We start from the raw sequence: 24,522 nt of genomic DNA on the forward strand, positions 1-24,522 counted from the left end.
AACTGACCAACATGACAAAGTTTAAATGAATAAGTACACATATGTTGCATACTAAAAATATGTACATCTCAATTCAATGCAGTTTGCCTGTGCTCAGCCAGATTCGGTCTGAGAGTAGCTCCTCTATGGTCACCACTAGTCAGCAAGCAGCTGGGGTGCACTGAGAGGGCTGTCTTGAGTGAGGAGCACTCTGGAAGATGGAATATGGAATATGTAAAAGGAAAAAGATTGATGTGAAAATGTTATTAATATTGGGAATATCGCCCTATTCGCATGGGACTAGTATTACCTCGGGACCTCATGTAATTTAGAAATGACCCCTTCACGCCTGTGTTTAGTGCGCTGATTTGCATGGGATAAGTAAAGTCTGTATCTGAGGTATGTATATAGATATGTATATCAGATATGTATCTGATCTCTACTGCACAGTCTCTGGCTCCATATGACGTCACCATCGCAAGATGGCAGCGCCTATCACAGGGGCTATTTTGGCATCAATTTCGTACAATGGGAGCAGATGGAGATGCGTTGTCCATCTATATATACAGTCATTGGTGCGCAGCGTCAGCCGGTTTGTGTCCACAAAGGCTTAAAAACAACCACCAGGAATGAAAAAAACTGCCCATCCCTCCATTGCCAACTACAGCTTACACTTCAAAGACCGTTAAACAGAAGAAGAGAAATGAGGAACAGCTAGCTAAAAAGAAAGAGTTGGACCGAGACAGAAATGAAACCAGAGTAAACATTGGAGTGGCATGTCTGAGGTGGAGAGAGCTACGGGACCTGAAAGGATTAAAAAGCTGAGTTAGACAGTTCTGCTCGACAGGTGATTACCCCAGCTTCATTTCTGCTGTATTTGTGTCACATTGCTAAGATATCTGCGTTTACTGTGATGTTATGTTGGTGTAGCAGTCAGGCTAACGTTAGCTTGTTCTCAATGTGGCTACTGTTTAGCACCCAGGCAGTGTTACCGTTTCAGACTTCCTCCTGATAGTTCTGTGTGCCTGTGCTCTCACGGCTAAATGTTCTCAACATCAGTGTGTTGCTGCTTAGTTGGCTCTGTTTTTCCATTGTCTCTGTCAGCAAACTAAGTGCTGCTGGTTTTGCAGCTGGTTTGATGTGTATCTGCTTCGATAGTGTTGGTGGTGTAATACAACGGCTGCGGGGGTTGTCATTTCACATTTTTATATAGTGTATATCTGGCTCCTTCAGTTGCCGTGGTTACTAGCCTGTGCGCGCATTATAGCCTCCTCTGCAGGGAGGGCTTTGGAGGCAGGACTGACCGCCGCGGAGAGAGAGGGGGAGGGCCCGAACGAGAAGTAATCACCTAAGTTTGATATTGCCTTTGAAGGAAATGTGGGCTATTTTTACTTGTCCTAATGATGCAATACTTGCATTCAAATAGCAACTTTATTATTTCTTACAGACATTAATTCAGACTTTCAGGTTAATTACATTTTACTTAGCACTAGAAACTATTTCAAGAACAACATTTCACTGTTTCAGATACATCACAGTTGTCATACATATACAGATACATTAACTTAACCAGGCAACCATGTGTTATACTGTATGTTTGGTACCACACCAATTCCCCCCTTATTTTAAAACTGTCCAAAAGTGTTGTACAGTTTTATACTAGTGAACTTTATATTCTGTAGCTTTGATTATGCTCTTAGAAATGATGACTGAACATTAATGCCATTTATGTTTAACAAGATGAATGTGAATGATTGAATGTGTGCAGGTTGATGTGTCAGATATTGATGAACGACTCTGATGCACCGGTGCTGCTTGAGGTTGGTGCTTCTGACACCCTGTAGATATCTGAAATGCAAAAATTAAATTGTTAAAACAGCAGGTGCAAGTACCTGGAAAAGCTGCTTCCATCACAGCTTACCTCTTCTTCCACGCAGTCTTAAGATCCAGTTTAGTCCACTGAGAGAGGGAATACCGCCACTAGTACTCTTTAGAAAGAAAGAGTGAAACCGTTTAAAATTAAGTGATCACAAGAACATTTATTTAATGTTTTCATTTAAATTTGATGTAGTTATTTTGTAGCATTTACCAGATCTGTAGATTCAAATACAACCACAGCTAATTCAATAGTTTTGGGATATCTTGAACATTCTCATGTAATTAGAAAAAAAAAATCTCTTACTCTTGTTGCATTAGAGCCTGTGTTTGATTTCCTTGAGAGTATAGAACGGATCTACAGACACAATCAAATTCATGTTAATGTCAAAATCCATAGTAATAAATTACTGAGTAATTTGATATCATCAAGTAAGAGTCACTCTTGCTGGATAACGCAAGAGCAGACTTGGACTTGGTAGGCTTGGAGCTCCCCCTGCTCCACGTCTTGTGTGGAGAATTTTAACATTGTTGTATTGGATCCCATTGTTTAAAACAAAGGAACGGAACACGATCATCACTACTGTCAAATGTGGTATCAATCATATTTATTTCCCTCATCTGGCTTTAAACAATTTAGCAGGTGCATTTCCTTAAATTTGAAATTATTCCTTTCAAGACAACAACGTACCTTAGAATCGCAAAGTGTCCCAAACACTAAAATGAAGAAACCCTGAGGAAAGATGACATTCACATTTGTTTAATCTGTTAAGAAAGAGCACAACATGTTTTATTAAAGTGTAACTGCACCCACAGGTCTGACCATAACTCCACCCACTGCACAATTTAGAAAAATGCTCAAACTAGTCAAGGGGCTGAGAGGGGGGTGGGTGTGTCCGGCAGCTCAGCCCTCGATCCCACAGGATCCGTGTCCGGCACGTTCCGTCTGCGCTGCGGTTCTGCACTGTCAGATGGTGCAAGCCCTCGCCCACAGGAAGTATGTCTGCAGCGCAGCGGTGTGCTGGCCCAAACAGCTGGATTCGCGAGATTACAAGATCACGGGAGAACATTGCGCGAGAAATGCGAAATCATGCAATAACATGAACGTTAAACAGAACAACACACAAACAGTTCAGTTTGCTCCTCCGAGGTTGATTATCTGCTCATTTGGAGATCATTCTGTGATTTTTGTGCTTCTGCCATGGCTGAGTACACTACTTAATTAAAAGTGTTCTTTTTTCAAGATTTCAGGGTGTTGTTGTTATGAAAACAGAAGAAAATGGGAGTCTGTACTGGTCTGTACATGGTGTTATATTTTGAAATGACCGGATGCTGTACGCTGTTTTCTGTCCGACTTCCTGTTTAAAACGATCCGCTCTGTTTAGCTTGACGCGTGCTTGCAGCACCCCCTGTCAAAAATAGACCCAACGCATATATTTAGCGGAGCAGAGCGGAGAGACGCTTCTGGGACGCACCGGCGATGCGTGCTGTGGAATCACGATCATTGATTTGAATGGTTGTGTGTTGAGGTTTTGGCGCACACAGAACGCACCAGGGACGGATCCTGTGGAATTTGAGGGTCAGTGACATCCCCTCCCCTGGCCAGAGAAAAATGGAGCACGACACAGAGTCACAAGGCACATATGCCACAGAGGGCTCTTTTGAGGTGGAGGACTTCTCCCCTCAGAGTCCCCTGAAGAGCACTTTAGTGTGGTGGTCCCGATGGTCCTGAGCCCTATCATTTCGAGCCGTTGGCTCCAGCCCCACTAATGCCTAAAGCTTTCAGAGCCGAGGCAATGCAAGTGCATATGCACCGACTGCGCGTGCAGTCTGTAACAATTATTTTTGATTGTGAAGAGAGAATGGGCGCAGTCTCTGAGTGCTAACGTAATGTTAGCTAGAAGGCTAATGTACAGTGTGGTAGTAAAAATATTGTAAACTCTAGTGAATCAGTCTCGATCTTCGTCACCATCGGCTGGCAAGGTTCAGGGCTGATTTAAAACTGTATATAGCGTGTCTGTGTCAATATTAACACCAGCATTGATGCTTTTCATCACAGTACAGCAATATAATTTAGATTACAGCTCAAAAAACATGTTTAAGTGTGCAGTTACTCTTTAAACAAAAGACAGCCTTGTAACACCTTGTATTACAAACTTGTATTTTAACGGAGTAAATACCTGGAGTGAATTGAAGAATGCAAAGGAAATGTGGAGTCCTTTATTTGTTGAGGATACCATGGTTCCAACTCCCAAAGCCCAAGTCAGTCCAAATAAAGGAGTCAAAATGACCACACACCTTGTAATGATCATCAGTGTATGCTTTTCCTCTGCTTGTATGGTGTCTCTCCCGACGCCTCTTCTCAGCATTTTATACAAAACCATGAATATAATTAAAATGTTGATGAAAACTATGGTCAAGGCAGGTATCACCAAAGCCAGCAGGGCCTTTGTCTCATACCAGTTGAGCCAACAAGCATAGTATCTTCTGATGTATCCATTTCCTGGTGCTGTTACGGCAACAGTAGTAACAGCAACAATTAGAGGGCATCCGTAGCCTACACTGAAGGCAATGGCCAACATGGTTGACTTGGACATGTGGGAGAAGACCATGACCATCCGGTAAAAAAGCAGAAGGCCTAACACAAGCATCCAAAAGAACAGGGCAAGGTAGAAGATGTGCATAAAAAATGTTGCTGTGCTGCATGGTCCAACTAGAACTTCATAGTCCTCCCCTGAGTTTTCCAGGGGGTTCTTCCCAATAGAGGCAGCAATGAGGAAACAGATGTCAGCGATGATCAAAGAGAGGGCAGTGTTAATTATGGCAACGTGTCGCACTAAAGCAGTGCTATTTCTGGTAATGGTTTTCCAAACATATCCTTCAATGATGAGACATATTACTAAGCTTGCTAGAGATATCCCAACTCCAACATAAGTGATTATATCCAGTGCATCATAAAGTTCTGGAGGGACGTCTGTTGCCATCAGAATTGAGAAGGAGGTGAGATGGTTGCAGTTGCAGGTTACCTTGTTGTTTATGTCAGAGACAAATGTGCACCCCTCATCATCCCAACCACCGAGATCATTTAAGAGTGTGAAGTTCCAGAAGACGCACTGTGGGTTCAGTGAAAGGGAACTGTTCAGCTTTTCATAGCTCAGAGTGACATTCTGAATAGTTTCATTTATATTAATAAGCACCACAGCGGCATTGATAGCATTATTAATGCCAGTTTCATTGTTGGTTGCGTTGAAGAGATTGGTGTCGAAGCTGGAGTTCCGTGCTGGAATAACATTATCGAGGGTGGAGAAGGTGATTGTGGTAATGAAAACGTTGTTAATGTTGATGTTTGGAATTTCTAGGAGGATACTTGAGTTTAGATCGGCCCTGAAGGAGTTGTTGAATGAGGTTCTGTTCAGCAGGATCCGTTGAGTCATGATGGCAAACTCCCCTACCAACCCGTCTGAAAGAGTCTCCAGGGAACCCAATAATTCTGAGCTCGCATTACGGGTTTCATTTGCATTTAGAACTGCCCAGGACTCTCTTGCATCTTCAGCAATGATGACATCAACAGTTTCAAGTACTTTCTGCAGATACAGAGACATTTCATTGTGAGGGTAAAAAATGATCAGAAAGTTGATAAGTAAATTTGTCGCAAGAGCACATATCCTTTACAAAGAGGCCAAAGAGACAAAGGTTTCACCTACCTCCATGACAGATTCAGTGACATCAGTGGTTACATTTGCAATGGTGTTTAGGATTTCAACGATAGCTGATATGGTCGCTGAGGAATTTACAATTTGTGTTTTCTCTTCCTTGACAGTGTTACTTAGATTTGCCACAAATTGTGGCACTTCATCCACAACCAAATCCTGAAAGAATTGACGGTTTAAAACACCATAACTTGTAAGACTTATTTGTTGGTATGAGATTTTTTAAATATTCTGGATAAATACAAAGTTGGCCAGAGGGCCACTCGGGGCTGTGATAGACAACAACAGTGCTTTTTATGTGCCACAAAACTCTAGGGAAGGTTTAAATAATTGGCTGCTTTCAGGGATGTCCTGACCAATTTTTTGTGACCCGAGAACTTTAACATTAACTTTAAAGTTGGTCTAAAAAGTATCCTGCACACAGAAATAAGAGCTGTAGTTGCAAAATGTAACAAAACCTACTTTTCAAAATACCTTTATTGAACTGAAATATCTTTGAGATCTGAACTTTAAACAACGCTCACAACTGAGGAATGGTTTGCTTGATTATTTGGGGGATTTGTGCATGTAATGATTTGTTATCAGTAGATCACCTACCTGCGAATCGATTAACAATTCCTTGATTTGTGTTAGGATGCAGGTGTCCTCCACAAGTTTCCACTCTCCTGTTTCCTGACAGACAGCTGACTTTATTCCCTCTTGACCTTTATCACATCCTATTGTTGATATGTCACCGACTCGGCCAGTCCCGTACTGAGCATCATCACATTTAACATCTTAAGAATGAGATTATGGATCAGTGTTGAACAAAAAGATAGTAAAAACAGCAAATTAATAGTTGGGTCATATTTCAAATGTTGCGCTTACCATCTCTGAATACTGTCATTGCTGTTGTCATTTGATAACCCTTTGGTTGATCTACCTTGCATATAAATTGCACTTCTTTTGGCTGGGAACCGCTGCAGCTTGTTAGCTGGTAATTATGCACGATACAGTAAGTCTCCCCATCATCAGTGAAAACTGTGGACATTTAAAAACATTTAAAAAGCTAAGATAAACTGTTAATAGCTCTGTGAGCATGGTCGGATTGAAGAGTTTTTCAAAATGAGGTCACACTTACCTGAGGGTAAAACTGTTGTGGCTTGAAACCACTGTATTTTAAAGGAGGACTGCACACAGCACTGAAGTGGTTGCATCAGTCCCTCTTTGCATTTAATATTAACTTTACTCTGGAGTCGCACAACGGGAGCTCGTTTGATTTCATCTCCTGTTAGAAGTCCTTGTTGGAGAAAATCCATTACTTCACCTTTCAGAACACATTCATAGAGTCCTGTGATTGAGAGAAAAATAAATGAATATGCATGTACCAAATAAAGCCAAATCGACAATTGTCAATATTTTTGTGTTTTACCAAAGCTGTATGTTTAAATCCCAAAGTCATATAGTCTATCCAATGTAATTTCAACATTATGTCAAATGCAGAACCTAGCTTTACAGGGTTTATACTTGTGTAAGTAATGTATAATTCAAACTGTATTTTTTGATTACTCTTTTGTTAATACATTTTGCAAGTGTTGGATTACCAATATCAGGAAGGATGACGCTGTTAACTGTAAGCAAAGACATCATGCTTGAAGTAGTTGTTTTAATCCTTTCACTGTTTTTAATTTCCCGTCCGTTAAATTTCCACTGAGCACCAGAAATGCGTCCCACAGTAATGTTAAAAGGAGGGGGGCCACATTTAAGTGTCATGGTGTTGCCAGTATAAATGAGGTCTGGAAGGTTTAGAGGCGTTGCACCTGTAGGAAAAGTAAAAGAGGTCAGTTAGTGATTAAAACAAGTTTTGAACGAAGGAATTAACTTCAGGCCATTTTGAACTTACTTTTGTAAATTGAAGTTACTGAGCCAATGACTGGGGCTATAGTCGCCATTGCTTCAAGGAGTTTTTTATTTGCGTTGGCAATCTCATTCGGAATAACATGTGTTGTCTTAACAACATAGTCTGCAATTATGCTTCCTTTTCTGTAAGAACAAACGGAAGTCAAAGTTCTGATGTAAAGTAGTGAAGATTCCCGACTCTTAATGTTTTAAATGTCCAAATTACCACACCTGAATGCCTTTACAAAAACGTTGATGAACCCTGTGATTCCTTTATACTGCTCCTCTAACTGGGGGAGAGATTTGTTTTATGACGTCAACATGACAAAACGCTGAAAGTGCTGAAATGCAACTAAGAATTGGATGTGATATACTTGCCAGTGAACGAATTCTTGTTTCAAATTCCTTATATGCCAAACTTGTAGCATCATTTAATCCTGCTGTGTATTCCTTGTTTATTTGGATTGACATTTCAACACTGAATCCTGTAAAGAAATAGGCAAAAAAGGAAACGTGACCAAAGCCGTGTACTGATCAACACTTTTCAACACTTCAAAAAACAGAGAAGACAAAATAATAATCCAGATAGGAGACGATCAAGTCTGGAAAATGGTCATTTAAAACTACTCGTTTCAATATTTGTTTTATATATACAAATATACAGTATATATATATATATATATATTTATAGCATACATGCACAGCGTACATGTACCTTTCATGTGAAAGCACAGCATACATGTACCTTGAGAGAACATGCGAGAACTCCTAGTCTCCTATGTTTCGCCGCAGACTGTTAGCATGTAACACGTAGTAATGCGCGTGCATATTACACAGCTGTATATTTAGTAGGTTTCACGAAAACTTAAAAGAGATTGTATTTGAAAATTACTCATGTTTTAATCATAGTCATTTTAGTGCAGGCAGCTGGCTGCTCTCCTGATATTCCCCTTTAATATAACATATAGGCTAACCTTAACCTAAAATCAAGACTTTATTCTTGCAATGTATCAGATGTAGTTTTCTTTAATAAGGCCCTAATACTCTGTCGTAATATAAATATAACATTGCAAGTGCATAAAACCATTGCTCTGGACTACATGTCTAATGACTGTAAATGGGAAGATCTAAAGCTGTATGAAAAGCAGTTTATTAAGAGTAGACAATTTAAGACATTCTACTGTGATTGCTGTGATGTTTAGACCAAAGTAAGCAGACCATAGCAGGTACAGTATCTCCTACCTCTGTTAATTGAATAATATCTCTTTACTTTAATTAAACCCAAATTTCAGTAGTCAAATAGTTTAGCAAACTTATATGATAAAAACAACATTTCAAGAAGCTACACTTGTACATTAAGCCATTCATAGAATATATATAATTCAATAGTTTTTTATGAAACAAGTGAACATGCGGTCCTCACAAATAGTGTAAATGCCTCTTTGGGTAGTAGTACAAGTTTTTTATTCAAGAATGTGAACAACATTCATGATTTCTATTAGTGCTCATATTTCTTTTGGGTATTTTTGACATACGAGTATTAAGTCATTTGCTGATGAACAAGATGGTGGATGGTTGGTTGGGTAAATGATTTCAAGTCAGATGTGTTTGTTTTCATAACTATGGCAGCCTTTGTGTATAGTGCTCTTGTAATTACAAAGTCCTGATTTTTAAAAGTGTTGCTGTGCATGTTGCCTCTTTGGATGGAATTAAATTACAGATTCATTGGTCATTTGAATTTTGTTGTGGTGTCATAATTAAACTTGATGTAAAAGGTATAATAGACCCTTCCCTCTGCATCTATTCTGTTGATTTGCTTTACACAGGATGTTTTCAGGAGGGCCACTGTTGTAGTTCCCTGAGCCAATCACAGCGTATAGGTGAGTGTGGGAGTGGTTCAAATTAGCACCTGAGCTCCATTCAGACTGGCAAACATGGAGAAAGAGCGATGCAGAGTTGGCCTTCTTTCTGTTGGACAGGTAGGTGCTTCAAACCGGGTGGGACAAGCCGCTAGCGCAATGGTACCTGGCAGCTAGCATGCTACCGCAAAGGTAACCGGCAGTTAGCATGCTAGCACAAAGCTAACCGGCAGCTAGCATGCTACTGCAAAGGTAACCAGCAGCTAGCATGCTACCGCAATGGTAACCGGCAGCTAGCATGCTACCGCAAAGGTAACCGGCAGTTAGCATGTTAGCGCAACGGTAACCCGCGGTTAGCATGCTGATGTTAAAAAGGTTGTCGACCCCTGGTCTATATCTAATGGGTTCTCAAAGTGTGTTGTTCTTATACAATTGTGTTCAAAATGATGAAACATGTTTTTTGTTAATTATATAGATCTAAATTAAGACACAGTGCATCTATCTGGTAAAATGTCCTGTTCCTGTCCGCTAAATAACTTGTTTGGCTTCACGCAGTTTGAAGCTAATACTTTGAGGCACACCAACGCTGTGGTCTCTCTTCGTTACCAACGGTTGTACAGGTGAAGCTGAATTACTCCGGGCCCCCAGTTTGGGAATCACTGCATTAAGTCATCATTCATTCATGTCATGAGTCATGACATCCCCCCCTTTTTTCCAAATACAGATGATGAGCTGGGAGGGGGGTGGACAGCTCTTTTAACAGTTTGTTGTGCAGTCCAGAATCAACTGATGTGATACCAGCAGCTTCAACCCTATAGTGTGTCCTGATAAAATAACGCTCTCAACCCCATCATGTGTTACTGCCCAAAACCAGAACGATTTAATGCTAGGATCAATTACTGTACAATGTTGTAAGAGTATGTTACAGAAGCTTAATTAAAACTGTCTTGGTATACAACTTGCCTGTTGTTGGTGTGGAGGTTATGTGCACATTTTGAACATCTGTTGTAGAACCTGGAAAGAAAGAAAGTACTATAATCTCTGCCACACTAAGAGGTAAACAGATTTAATGAGGAAACATTGAGTAAAAAATCACATTAAGTAAATTCTGATTAAAAAGGAAAAAAATGTAACGCCCTTACTTATTATAGTTGCTGTTACAGGTGATCTATTCTTCACTTTTAATGTGATAAGATTATATTGTGATACATTTTTAAGTGTTGTGGCACTAGGTGTTGAATCTTCCAGAAATATTTTACAATCGTATGTTAATGCTAACAATAGAAAACAAAGTGATTAATGCTTAGATGACTTTGTGAAAGGCTTCACAAAATATCACTGCATTAGTATGTCACATGACCTTAACTGCATGAAGCAATTCCGCAATAGGCACTAAATCTTCAAAGTCCCTTTTTAGATGATGAGTATATTCCTACTTATTGCACACCTTAATACGTTAAATAAAAGATAGAAATATATTAGGCCCTTACTCATTACAGTTGCTGGTGCAGATGATGTAGTGTTGATTTCTGTTGTAACAGATGGTAAGTCTGGAAAAAACACACTACATTAAGGAAAATCCTTATAGTGAAAATACCATTGTTTTAGGCAAATATTACATCTTCTCTTGTTATTCCTAAAAAGACATACTGGTACCATGAGTTGTTGGTGACGTTGTTGGTGTTGTGGTGTTCAGATGTGTTGTGGCACTCGGTGTTGAATCTGCAAAAAAACATTGTACAATAGTATGTAAATGCCGACAATAGAAAACAACATGATGCTTGGATGACTTTGTGAAAAGTGTCAGTATCACTGCAGCAGTATGTCACATGACCTTAACTAAAATCTGTCTTGTTATAAAAAGGAGGGTCATTCCAAAATACATGGTGTAACTGTGGGTTTTGTGTTGTTCAAATGTGTTTTGGCAATTGGCAGTAAATCTTCAAGCCCCTTTTAGAACCAAATGTGATGGCTGTAAATAAAAACCCCAGGCAGATCCTCAGCAGATAAAAAGCAGCCCTCGATTTATGCTAATAAACTGTTATCAAGTGCAGTTTTAAGAAGTGTTGTAGTATTTAGATGTCTCTGAGTAAATGCTGTTGATTCTGCAAAGACCATTTTATCACTATGTGCAATTGTATACAACTAAGAGATAAATTAAGGTTTCAACTAATGACTGTATTTCCTTATACCTCTTTTCCACCTAAATTTAGCGTGCTGACGCAGGTTTTTCAGACCCGGAAAGACCCGCTTATAAATGCCGATTGTCTCTTTTCCCAGTGCCAGTGAAGTATACTCCTGTTGGTCTCTTTTCTGCTGCGTCACCGTGTGACGTCACAAATGCGCCCGTAACGGAGTCAGTAAACAGTGAAGATGTTACGGTGGTTAGGTCTTTATTGTATCTATTAGAGATAAAAACCTGCTTAAGACAAATTACAGAAACACTGAGGGAAGTTTGGTAAAATGAAAGAACGTAAGACATATTAAGGCCCTTACTTATTACAATTGCTGTTGCAGCTGATGAAGTGTTCATATCTGTTGTGATAACAGATGTTGAGTCTGGAGAAAAAAGAAACTACATTAAAGAAAATCCTTCTAGTGAACATAAAATTGGTCAACAGTTTTAAGCAAACGTTAACCAGGGGAGTGTTACGTCTTCTCTTATTCCCCCATAAAAAAACATACTGGTACCATGAGTTGTTGGTGACGTTGTTGTTGTTGTGGTGTTCAGAAGTGTTGTGGCACTCGGTGTTGAAACTGCAAAAAAACATTTTACAATAGTATGTTAATGCTGACAATAGAAAACAATGATGAAACGTAATGCTTGGATGACTTTGTGAAAACCTTTTCTGCTGCGTCACCGTGTGACGTCACAAACGCGCCCGTAACGGGGTCAGTAAACAGTGAAGATGTTACGGTGGTTAGGTCTTTATTGTATCTATCACTCATTCAGTCTGTGTATCAAACTCTGTGCAAACAAATTTGGAACGATGTTCGAGCACTGCTCGGATGGAGACAGGCTTTTGCAGCCGAGATAACAAGGAGTCGCAGAAGTTACCGACGGAGCATAGCATCGCGCCGGAGAGGGGGCGGAGATGAACGTGTTGACACGGGTTTTGTGTTCCCATTGCCGATCGGAGCCGAGACGATAATTACCCGGGTCTACTGCAGAGTCATTTGACCCGGGTCTGAATGCCTATTGTAACTTTTCCCACTAAGCAAAAAAGCTGGGCGTTAGTGGGTTTTTTGACCAGTGGGAAAGCAGCTTTAGTTTCTTCACATTTTTATACTTCATGCACATATATTTACACTTGTTGCTTACCTATTTCAATGGACTGAGAAGAGTTTGTGAGCACACCTGTTGTAATGTCTGTAGTTGAATCTGAAGATAAATAAAAAATCTTTTCTCACTGAGAGATAAAACCTACTTAATGAAGACAAATTACAGAAACATTGAGGGAGGTTTGGTAAAATGAAAGAACGTAAGACATATTAAGGCCCTTACTTGTTACAATTGCTGTTGCAGCTGATGAAGTGTTCATATCTGTTAAAAAAGAAAAAAGAAACTACATCAAAGAAAATCCTTCTCGTGAACATAAAATTGGTGAACCGTTTTAAGCAAACGTTAACCAGGGGAGTGTTATGTCTTCTCTTATTCCCCCATAAAAAAACATACTGGTACCATGAGTTGTTGGTGACGTTGTTGGTGTTGTGGTGTTCAGAAGTGTTGTGGCACTCGGTGTTGAATCTGCAAAAGACATTTTACAATAGTGTGTTAATGCTGACAATAGAAAACAAGATGATGCTTGGATGACTTTGTGAGAAGTGTCAGGATTGAATTATTGTTATAATATTTAGAATGTGTTTTATAGCTGTTGATTCTGAAAAGACCATTTCATCACCATGTGCTATTGTTTACAAACAGATAAAAAGGTTGAGGTTTAGACCAGTGACTGTATTACCTTCATTTATGCACATTAAACAAATAAATTTACACTTATCACTTACCTTTTTCAATTGTTGGCATGAAGGTTGTGTGAACACCGGTTGTAACAAATGAAGTTGAATCTTGAAAGAAAAAAATATACTATTTTTTATTTTTCACCCACAGAGATAAAACCTGTTTAATAAGAAGATACAGAAACATTGAATAGAGGGTTAGGGTTAGAAGAATGTAAGATTTACATCAAGGCCCTTACTTATTACAATTGCTGTCGCAGCTGATGAAGTGTTCATATCTGTTAAAAAAGAAAAAAGAAACTACATTAAAGAAAATCCTTCTAGTGAACATAAAATTGGTGAACCGTTTTAAGCGATCGTTAACCAGGGGAGTGTTACGTCTTCTCTTATTCCCCCATAAAAAAACATACTGGTACCATGAGTTGTTGGTGACGTTGTTGGTGTTGTGGTGTTCAGATGTGTTGTGGCACTCGGTGTTGAAACTGCAAAAAAACATTTTACAATAGTATGTAAATGCCGACAATAGAAAACAAGATGATGCTTGGATGACTTTGTGAAAAGTGTCAGTATCACTGCAGCAGTATGTCACATGACCTTAACTAAAATCTGTCTTGTTATAAAAAGGAGGGTCATCCCAAAATACATGGTGTAACTGTGGGTTTGGTGTTGTTCAAATGTGTTTTGGCAATTGGCAGTAAATCTTCAAAGCCCCTTTTAGAACCAAATGTGATGGCTGTAAATAAAAACCCCAGGCAGATCCTCAGCAGATAAAAAGCAGCCCTCGATTTATGCTAATAAACTGTTATCAAGTGCAGTTTTAAGAAGTGTTGTAGTATTTAGATGTCTCTGAGTAAATGCTGTTGATTCTGCAAAGACCATTTTATCACTATGTGCTATTGTATACAACTAAGACATAAATTAAGGTTTCAACTAATGACTGTATTTCCTTATACCTCTTTTCCACCTAAATTTAGCGTGCTGACGCAGGTTTTTCAGACCCATAAAGACCCGCTTATAAATGCCGATTGTCTCTTTTCCCATTGCCAGTGAAGTATACTCCTGTCGGTCTCTTTTCTGCTGCGTCACCGCGTGACGTCACAAACGTGCCCCAAAACAGTGTTAGTAAACAGTGAAGATGTTACGGTGGTTAGGTCTTTATTGTATCTATCACTCATTCAGTCTGTGTATCAAACTTGGCACAGACAAATTTGGAACGATGTTCGAGCGCTGCTCGGACAGAGACGGAATTTGTAGCTGAGATAACAAGGAGTCGCAGAAATTACAGACGGAGCATAGCATCGCGCCGGAGAGGGGGCGGAGATTAACGTGTTGACACAGGTTTTGTGTTCCCATCAACGCCGATCGGAGCCGAGACGATAATTACCCGGGTCTACTGCAGAGTCATTTGACCCGGGTCTGAATGCCGATTGTAACTTTTCCCACTAAGCAAAAAAGCTGGGCGTTAGTGGGTTTTTTGACCAGTGGGAAAGCAGCTTTAGTTTCTTCACATTTTGATACTTCATGCACATATATTTACACTTGTTGCTTACCTATTTCAATGGACTGAGAAGAGTTTGTGAGCACACCTGTTGTAATGTCTGTAGTTGAATCTGAAAATAAATAAAAAATCTTTTCTCACTGAGAGATAAAACCTACTTAATGAAGACAAATTACAGAAACATTGAGGGACGTTTGGTAAAATGAAAGAACGTAAGACATATTAAGGCCCTTACTTGTTACAATTGCTGTTGCAGCTGATGAAGTGTTCATATCTGTTAAAAAAGAAAAAAGAAACTACATCAAAGAAAATCCTTCTCGTGAACATAAAATTGGTGAACCGTTTTAAGCAAACGTTAACCAGGGGAGTGTGACGTCTTCTCTTATTCCCCCATAAAAAAACATACTTGTACCATGAGTTGTTGGTGACGTTGTTGGTGTTGTGGTGTTCAGAAGTGTTGTGGCACTCGGTGTTGAAACTGCAAAAGACATTTTACAATAGTATGTTAATGCTGACAATAGAAAACAATGATGAAACATGATGCTTGGATGACTCTGTGAAAACCTTTTCTGCTGCGTCACCGTGTAACGTCACAAACGCGCCCGTAACGGGGTCAGTAAACAGTGAAGATGTTACGGTGGTTAGGTCTTTATTGTATCTATCACTCATTCAGTCTGTGTATCAAACTCTGTGCAAACAAATTTGGAACGATGTTCGAGTGCTGCTCGGATGGAGACAGGCTTTTGTAGCTGAGATGACAAGGAGTCTCAGAAGTAACAGACGGAGCGTAGCATCGCGCCGGAGAGGGGGCGGAGATTAACGTGTTGACACAGGTTTTGTTTTCTCATCAATGCTGATCGGAGCCAAGACGATAATAACCCGGGTCTACTGCAGCTTTAGTTTCTTCACATTTTTATACTTCATGCACATATATTTACACTTGTTGCTTACCTATTTCATTGGACTGAGAAGAGTTTGTGAGCACACCTGTTGTAATGTCTGTAGTTGAATCTGAAGATAAATAAAAAATCTTTTCTCACTGAGAGATAAAACCTACTTAATGAAGACAAATTACAGAAACATTGAGGGACGTTTGGTAAAATGAAAGAACGTAAGACATATTAAGGCCCTTACTTATTACAATTGCTGTTGCAGCTGATGAAGTGTTCATATCTGTTAAAAAAGAAAAAAGAAACTACATTAAAGAAAATCCTTCTTGTGAACATAAAATTGGTGAACCGTTTTAAGCGATCGTTAACCAGGGGAGTGTTACGTCTTCTCTTATTCCCCCATAAAAAACATACTGGTACCATGAGTTGTTGGTGACGTTGTTGGTGTTGTGGTGTTCAGATGTGTTGTGGCACTCGGTGTTGAATCTGCAAAAGACATTTTACAATAGTGTGTTAATGCTGACAATAGAAAACAAGATGATGCTTGGATGACTTTGTGAGAAGTGTCAGGATTGAATTATTGTTATAATATTTAGAATGTGTTTTATAGCTGTTGATTCTGCAAAGACCATTTCATCACCATGTGCTATTGTTTACAAACAGATAAAAAGGTTGAGGTTTAGACCAGTGACTGTATTACCTTCATTTATGCACATTAAACAAATAAATTTACACGTATCACTTACCTTTTTCAATTGTTGGCATGAAGGTTGTGTGAACACCGGTTGTAACAAATGAAGTTGAATCTTGAAAGAAAAAAATATACTATTTTTTATTTTTCACCCACAGAGATAAAACCTGTTTAATAAGAAGATACAGAAACATTGAATTGAGGGTTAGGGTTAGAAGAATGATTTACATCAAGGCCCTTACTTATTACAATTGCTGTTGCAGCTGATGAAGTGTTCATATCTGTTAAAAAAGAAAAAAGAAACTACATCAAAGAAAATCCTTCTCGTGAACATAAAATTGGTGAACCGTTTTAAGCGATCGTTAACCAGGGGAGTGTTACGTCTTCTCTTATTCCCCCATAAAAAAACATACTGGTACCATGAGTTGTTGGTGACGTTGTTGGTGTTGTGGTGTTCAGATGTGTTGTGGCACTCGGTGTTGAAACTGCAAAAAAACATTTTACAATAGTATGTTAATGCTGACAATAGAAAACAACATGATGCTTGGATGACTTTGTGAAAAGTGTCAGTATCACTGCAGCAGTATGTCACATGACCTTAACTAAAATCTATCTTGTTATAAAAAGGAGGGTCATTCCAAAATACATGGTGTAACTGTGGGTTTTGTGTTGTTCAAATGTGTTTTGGCAATTGGCAGTAAATCTTCAAGCCCCTTTTAGAACCAAATGTGATGGCTGTAAATAAAAACCCCAGGCAGATCCTCAGCAGATAAAAAGCAGCCCTCGATTTATGCTAATAAACTGTTATCAAGTGCAGTTTTAAGAAGTGTTGTAGTATTTAGATGTCTCTGAGTAAATGCTGTTGATTCTGCAAAGACCATTTTATCACTATGTGCTATTGTATACAACTAAGAGATAAATTAAGGTTTCAACTAATGACTGTATTTCCTTATACCTCTTTTCCACCTAAATTTAGCGTGCTGATGCAGGTTTTTCAGACCCATAAAGACCCGCTTATAAATGCCGATTGTCTCTTTTCCCATTGCCAGTGAAGTATACTCCTATCAGTCTCTTTTCTGCTGCGTCACCGTGTGACGTCACAAACGCGCCCAAAACAGTGTTAGTTAACAGTGAAGATGTTACGGTGGTTAGGTCTTTATTGTATCTATCATTCATTCTGTCTGTGTATCAAACTTGGCACCGACAAATCTGGAACGATGTTCGAGCGCTGCTCGGACAGAGACGGAATTTGTAGCTGAGATGACAAGGAGTCGCAGAAATTACAGACGGAGCATAGCATCACGCCAGAGAGGGGGCGGAGATTAACGTGTTGACACGGGTTTTGTGTTCCCATCAACGCCGATCGGAGCCGAGACGATAATTACCCGGGTCTACTGCAGAGTCATTTGACCCGGGTCTGAATGCCTATTGTAACTTTTCCCACTAAGCAAAAAAGCTGGGCGTTAGTGGGTTTTTTGACCAGTGGGAAAGCAGCTTTAGTTTCTTCACATTTTGATACTTCATGCACATATATTTACACTTGTTGCTTACCTATTTCATTGGACTGAGAAGAGTTTGTGAGCACACCTGTTGTAATGTCTGTAGTTGAATCTGAAGATAAATAAAAAATCTTTTCTCACTGAGAGATAAAACCTACTTAATGAAGACAAATTACAGAAACATTGAGGGAGGTTTGGTAAAATGAAAGAACGTAAGACATATTAAGGCCCTTACTTGTTACAATTGCTGTTGCAGCTGATGAAGTGTTCATATCTGTTAAAAAAGAAAAAAGAAACTACATTAAAGAAAATCCTTCTCGTGAACATAAAATTGGTGAACCGTTTTAAGCGATCGTTAACCAGGGGAGTGTGACGTCTTCTCTTATTCCCCCATAAAAAAACATACTGGTACCATGAGTTGTTGGTGACGTTGTTGGTGTTGTGGTGTTCAGATGTGTTGTGGCACTCGGTGTTGAAACTGCAAAAAAACATTTTACAATAGTATGTAAATGCCGACAATAGAAAACAACATGATGCTTGGATGACTTTGTGAAAAGTGTCAGTATCACTGCAGCAGTATGTCACATGACCTTAACTAAAATCGGTCTTGTTATAAAAAGGAGGGTCATTCCAAATACATGGTGTAACTGTGGGTTTTGTGTTGTTCAAATGTGTTTTGGCAATTGGCAGTAAATCTTCAAGCCCCTTTTAGAACCAAATGTGATGGCTGTAAATAAAAACCCCAGGCAGATCCTCAGCAGATAAAAAGCAGCCCTCGATTTATGCTGAATAAGAAAAACTGTTATCAAGTGCAGTTTTAAGAAGTGTTGTAGTATTTACATGTGTCTGAGTAAATGCTGTTGATTCTGCAAAGACCATTTTATCACCATGTGCTATTGTATACAACTAAGAGATAAATTAAGGTTTCAACTAATGACTGTATCTCCTTATACCTCTTTTCCACCTAAATTTAGCGTGCTGACGCAGGTTTTTCAGACCCAGGAAGACCTGCATATAGAGGCTAATTGTCTCTTTTCCCATTGCCAGTGAAATATACTCCTGTCAGTCTCTTCTCTGCTGCGTCACCGTGTGACGTCACAAATGCGCCCGTAACGGGGTCAGTAAACAGTGAAGATGTTACGGTGGTTAGGTCTTTATCGCATCTATCAGTCATTCAGTCTGTTTAATTTGGAACGATGTTCGAGCGCTGCTCGGATGGAGGCAGGTTTTTGTAGCTGACATTACAAGGAGTCTCAGAAGTAACAGACGGAGCGTAGCATCGCGCCAGAGAGGGGGCGGAGATTAACGTGTTGACACAGGTTTTGTGTTCTCATCAATGCTGATCGGAGCCGAGACGATAATAACCCGGGTCTACTGCAGCTTTAGTTTCTTCACATTTTGATACTTCATGCACAAACATTTACACTTGTTGCTTACCTATTTCAATGGACTGAGAAGAGTTTGTGAGCACACCTGTTGTAATGTCTGTAGTTGAATCTGAAAATAAATAAAAAATCTTTTCTCACTGAGAGATAAAACCTACTTAATGAAGACAAATTACAGAAACACTGAGGGACGTTTGGTAAAATGAAAGAACGTAAGACATATTAAGGCCCTTACTTATTACAATTGCTGTTGCAGCTGATGAAGTGTTCATATCTGTTGTGATAACAGATGTTGAGTCTGGAGAAAAAAGAAACTACATCAAAGAAAATCCTTCTAGTGAACATAAAATTGGTCAACAGTTTTAAGCAAACGTTAACCAGGGGAGTGTTACGTCTTCTCTTATTCCCCAATAAAAAAACATACTGGTACCATGAGTTGTTGGTGACGTTGTTGTTGTTGTGGTGTTCAGAAGTGTTGTGGCACTCGGTGTTGAATCTGCAAAAAAACATTTTACAATAGTGTGTTAATGCTGACAATAGAAAACAATGATGAAACATGATGCTTGGATGACTTTGTGAAAACCTTTTCTGCTGCGTCACCGTGTGACGTCACAAACGCGCCCGTAACGGGGTCAGTAAACAGTGAAGATGTTACGGTGGTTAAGTCTTTATTGTATCTATCACTCATTCAGTCTGTGTATCAAACTCTGTGCAAACAAATTTGGAACGATGTTCGAGCGCTGCTCAGATGGAGACAGGCTTTTGTAGCTGAGATGACAAAGAGTCGCAGAAGTAACAGACGGAGCGTAGCATCGCGCCGGAGAGGGGGCGGAGATTAACGTGTTGACACAGGTTTTGTTTTCTCATCAATGCTGATCGGAGCCAAGACGATAATAACCCGGGTCTACTGCAGCTTTAGTTTCTTCACATTTTTATACTTCATGCACATATATTTACACTTGTTGCTTACCTATTTCAATGGACTGAGAAGAGTTTGTGAGCACACCTGTTGTAATGTCTGTAGTTGAATCTGAAAATAAATAAAAAATCTTTTCTCACTGAGAGATAAAACCTACTTAATGAAGACAAATTACAGAAACATTGAGGGAGGTTTGGTAAAATGAAAGAACGTAAGACATATTAAGGCCCTTACTTGTTACAATTGCTGTTGCAGCTGATGAAGTGTTCATATCTGTTAAAAAAGAAAAAAGAAACTACATTAAAGAAAATCCTTCTCGTGAACATAAAATTGGTGAACCGTTTTAAGCAAACGTTAACCAGGGGAGTGTTACGTCTTCTCTTATTCCCCCATAAAAAACATACTGGTACCATGAGTTGTTGGTGACGTTGTTGGTGTTGTGGTGTTCAGAAGTGTTGTGGCCCTCGGTGTTGAATCTGCAAAAGACATTTTACAATAGTGTGTTAATGCTGACAAAAGAAAACAAGATGATGCTTGGATGACTTTGTGAGAAGTGGCAGGATTGAATTATTGTTATAATATTTAGAATGTGTTTTATAGCTGTTGATTCTGCAAAGACCATTTCATCACCATGTGCTATTGTTTACAAACAGATAAAAAGGTTGAGGTTTAGACCAGTGACTGTATTACCTTCATTTATGCACATTAAACAAATAAATTTACACGTATCACTTACCTTTTTCAATTGTTGGCATGAAGGTTGTGTGAACACCGGTTGTAACAAATGAAGTTGAATCTTGAAAGAAAAAAAATATACTATTTTTTATTTTTCACCCACAGAGATAAAACCTGTTTAATAAGAAGATACAGAAACATTGAATTGAGGGTTAGGGTTAGAAGAATGTAAGATTTACATCAAGGCCCTTACTTATTACAATTGCTGTTGCAGCTGATGAAGTGTTCATATCTGTTGTGATAACAGATGTTGAGTCTGGAGAAAAAAGAAACTACATTAAAGCTCCTGTGAGGAGTTTTTTCTCTGGTTATGAAACAGACTGAAATTAATTCTAATTACTCTATAAGAGTTACAAAAGCAAACCAGACCATCAGAGACAACATTGATTATTTCTATATAGTTATTTATTTTTAATGCCTGAAGCTGCTGGCGGGGGGGAAGGTGTCAGACGAATCGATTAACTGCACGCTGCCTTTGTTTACACTTTCCAGGGCATATATTTAAAGTGAGTGATACATATGACTGTTAAATAAAGCAGGATGACATTTTGTGTTAAAAACCACGTCCACAGGACAAAATCTGCAAAAAGATAAGAGGTACGGCTTTGTCCACAGGGGGCGCCAAAATCAACACAAACAGAAAATGTTTCTAGTGAACATAAAATTGGTGAACAGCTTTAAACAAAAGTTAACCAGGGGAATGTTATGTCTTCTCTTATTTCTAAAACACATATTGGAACCAAAAGTATGTCGCAAAACCTAAACAAAAACTGCATTTTTTTAAAAAAGGAGGACCATTCTGAAAATACATGATGTAATGCTGAGTTTTGTGTTGCTGAGATTTGACTTGGCAACAGGCATTAAATCTAAATCAACTGCTGTCATTGCTGTAAATATAAATTATTTTCCGAAAGCAAATCTTCAGCAGCTGAGAAGCGGTCCTCCATTTATGCTTAAAATTGACTGTACTTATCAAGCACTTTTCTAGTCTTGGAAGTCTCTGCCTGCAGAGATCCACAACGCCGACATTTAAAAAAAAACCCTCCAAACCCATCTGTTCACCACAGCCTTCGGACTGTAATTCACCACCGTCCCTGTTTTCGATGCTAATTTTATTTAACTCTTCCTGTCTTATTTGTTTGCTTGTTTTGCCCTGTTGTCTGATCGTTAATTACTTTGTAAAACGGCCTTGGGTCCCATGAAAGGCGCTATAAGTTATTATTATTATTAGTCTTTGCCACCACTCAAAGCTGCTTTTTACACTACATTTCACATTCACCCATTCACACAGTGATAGGCTGTAACGTAAAGTCATCAGTCAAATCAATCATCACATTAAATTTTGGGTTCAATATCCTGACACTTCGACATGTGAACTGAGGGAGCTGGGGATCGAACCCCAGACCTTCTGATTGAAAGACGACCGACTCTACCACTGAGCCACAGCTGCTTAAAAGACTAATAAAAAAATGAATTCATGTTCAGACCAATCACGTTACTAATACTTTCTACAACTACCTTTACACTTACCTGTTACAACTGTTGTTTTTTGTGCAACTGTTGTAAAAACTGTGGTTGAATCTGGAAAGAAAAAATACTATTATTTATGTTACACTGCGGGGTAAAAGTTCATTATTTTTCATTATTGTTACCTGATGAAATGTTGACCTCAGAGATTTGTATCTGGTTACTGATGCTGACAGGGTAACTAATGTTGCTTAGAATAGTCCTCAGATGATTTACTGCTCTGACGTCTGACATAATCAACTCAACAGAAAGCAGGTAGTCGTAAACAGCTGGATGAGCTACAGAGAGAGAATTCAAAAGAGAAACAAGCAATATTTAAGAATATGTCTCTTTTAATTACTCCTTTGCTCTTAACGTTTGTGTATTGACGGATCAAATAATCATAATCTTACTTGAAGGTGTTGGAGTTGTTGTTGCTGTAGAAGGACAAGCTTCAAAGTCTGTAAGCAAGAGGATACATACAAAAGTAATGAAACGTTATTGATAATTTTCGCTGCACTTAAAAGCTGGCAGCCCTAATTAAAAATATTTCTCTGGATATCACATTTGAAAAGCGGGGTCACCCTACAACTGAGTAAAATATACTTAAATGTATTCATGTATTTTCAACAACAGGAAGCATTGTTTCCAAAGGGTATTTTGTGATTGAAGCAAGCTCCTGTCAAAAGCTAGGAATTACATATAAACACACTTTATCTTAAATTTAAAAAAGGGCTAAAGACTCGGTGAGTTATGATGCACATTTGTGGATCACGGTTAGCACAGTGGCAGGGTCATAAACCGGCTGCAAAGTGAGCCACAAATTAGTGCTATTCTATTACTGTAAGGCAACAAAGACCTCCCAGAAACAACAGAGAGAAACTTTACAGGATTAAAAACAGACCAACTGCAAGATCTTGACATGAGAATAAAGGATTGCTCTTAAAAGAGCCTGCTTTTTAAGCTTAATGTGTTTAAATTCACCAAGTTCAACCTCTTTTTCAAAAGACAATTTTATTATAAGAAAGGTTTGCAAAGTGCTGCTGGCAATGGCCCTGATGAAGACCTAAGTCGGTCACAATGCTTCGGCTGTTTATAAAGTATATTCTAAAATAAAGGCTTTTCAATTCAACATAAATTCTACAGAGTACCTTGTATTGTTTTTTGAAGGACATTTTTGATGTTCATTTTTTCACCCATGTGTTGACCCCTTCACAGATGAATAATGCTCCGCAAACCCCAAATATCCAAAGAGCACCTGTGATCACTACAAAGAGCCAGCAGCATTTATATATTCCTTTGTCTTCAGACATTTTATTTTTCTTGTATTTTATATTTATGAATAAAACTGAATTGAAAACTGTGATAATGTATTTTCATAGATTTAAATTTGACACAATGCATTGGATATCTCCCTATCTTCATATATAACGTAATTTTTTCAAAGTGTTGGACTTACATTTTTTATGTCCAAAACATTTATTAGAAAATAGTTGATTAAAATTGTCCTTTCAGTTGTACTTGTGGCATTAACAAAACCCTACATTCTATTACCCATATTTACTGGAAAAACTGCTTCAAACATCTTAAGTATAGAATATTTTTGTTCATATTTTTTCTGATTAAAACCAGCAGCACTTTCTCGGCCTTACCTTTTAATGGTAATGTTGTCTGAGGACAGACTGTAGATTTTTTTTGTGTGTGTAAGGGCATCAAAATAAGCAGTCATATGACTCTTATTTGAGCAGAACACTGCACGAGTAGGTATCAGTTGTTTTTTTGCATAATTTTGCATAACACACTCACTTTGGCCACCAAGACACATTGTGATCACATTAAGAGATGTGAGATACTGAGTGGTTTAAAGCAAAAAAATCAAATATAGACACACACATCCCCCCAGTGGGTGCTGGATCCAAAACAAGCAAGCATATTGAAAGAATATAAAGATCTGCACACCAGGCAGCTCTGTAGAAGGGTTTATTCAGCACAAAGGGTTCCGAGCCAACATGCTCTTCCTCAGACTTGCAAAGACATTTGTGAGTCGCCATCTTAAATACATACAGACATCCACGTGATCAAACACAGCTGAAATCCATAACTAATTAGATATCAATACATACAATCTTTTTTTAAAT

At 38.7% G+C, this 24,522-nt stretch overlaps 1 protein-coding gene across 1 annotated transcript in view; it reads right to left on the reverse strand.

Annotated features, from left to right (window-relative positions):
- Positions 1 to 1,756: 1,756 nt before the first annotated feature.
- Positions 1,757 to 24,522, reverse strand: part of LOC138585268 (adhesion G protein-coupled receptor F5-like) — a 47,063-nt gene continuing 24,297 nt past the window's right edge. The window contains exons 4-27 of the mRNA XM_069657556.1: positions 20,548 to 20,619; positions 19,655 to 19,720; positions 18,252 to 18,317; positions 16,754 to 16,825; positions 16,070 to 16,135; positions 15,172 to 15,237; positions 13,672 to 13,743; positions 12,984 to 13,049; positions 11,987 to 12,058; positions 10,952 to 11,023; positions 10,799 to 10,851; positions 7,817 to 7,972; positions 7,674 to 7,728; positions 7,447 to 7,586; positions 7,148 to 7,363; positions 6,685 to 6,894; positions 6,432 to 6,584; positions 6,162 to 6,340; positions 5,559 to 5,723; positions 4,035 to 5,438; positions 2,546 to 2,587; positions 2,162 to 2,212; positions 1,901 to 1,967; positions 1,757 to 1,827 (exon numbers count right to left, since the gene is read on the reverse strand). Coding sequence (XP_069513657.1) covers positions 1,757 to 1,827; positions 1,901 to 1,967; positions 2,162 to 2,212; positions 2,546 to 2,587; positions 4,035 to 5,438; positions 5,559 to 5,723; positions 6,162 to 6,340; positions 6,432 to 6,584; positions 6,685 to 6,894; positions 7,148 to 7,363; positions 7,447 to 7,586; positions 7,674 to 7,728; positions 7,817 to 7,972; positions 10,799 to 10,851; positions 10,952 to 11,023; positions 11,987 to 12,058; positions 12,984 to 13,049; positions 13,672 to 13,743; positions 15,172 to 15,237; positions 16,070 to 16,135; positions 16,754 to 16,825; positions 18,252 to 18,317; positions 19,655 to 19,720; positions 20,548 to 20,619 — 3,652 coding nt within the window. The remainder of the gene's footprint in view (positions 1,828 to 1,900; positions 1,968 to 2,161; positions 2,213 to 2,545; positions 2,588 to 4,034; positions 5,439 to 5,558; positions 5,724 to 6,161; positions 6,341 to 6,431; positions 6,585 to 6,684; positions 6,895 to 7,147; positions 7,364 to 7,446; positions 7,587 to 7,673; positions 7,729 to 7,816; positions 7,973 to 10,798; positions 10,852 to 10,951; positions 11,024 to 11,986; positions 12,059 to 12,983; positions 13,050 to 13,671; positions 13,744 to 15,171; positions 15,238 to 16,069; positions 16,136 to 16,753; positions 16,826 to 18,251; positions 18,318 to 19,654; positions 19,721 to 20,547; positions 20,620 to 24,522) is intronic.

The sequence above is a fragment of the Semicossyphus pulcher genome, unplaced genomic scaffold (genome assembly GCF_022749685.1).
Source record: "Semicossyphus pulcher isolate SPU_LCO1_2020_fin unplaced genomic scaffold, fSemPul1.0.p SCAF_11, whole genome shotgun sequence".
In the NCBI taxonomy this organism is placed as follows: domain Eukaryota; kingdom Metazoa; phylum Chordata; class Actinopteri; order Labriformes; family Labridae; genus Semicossyphus; species Semicossyphus pulcher.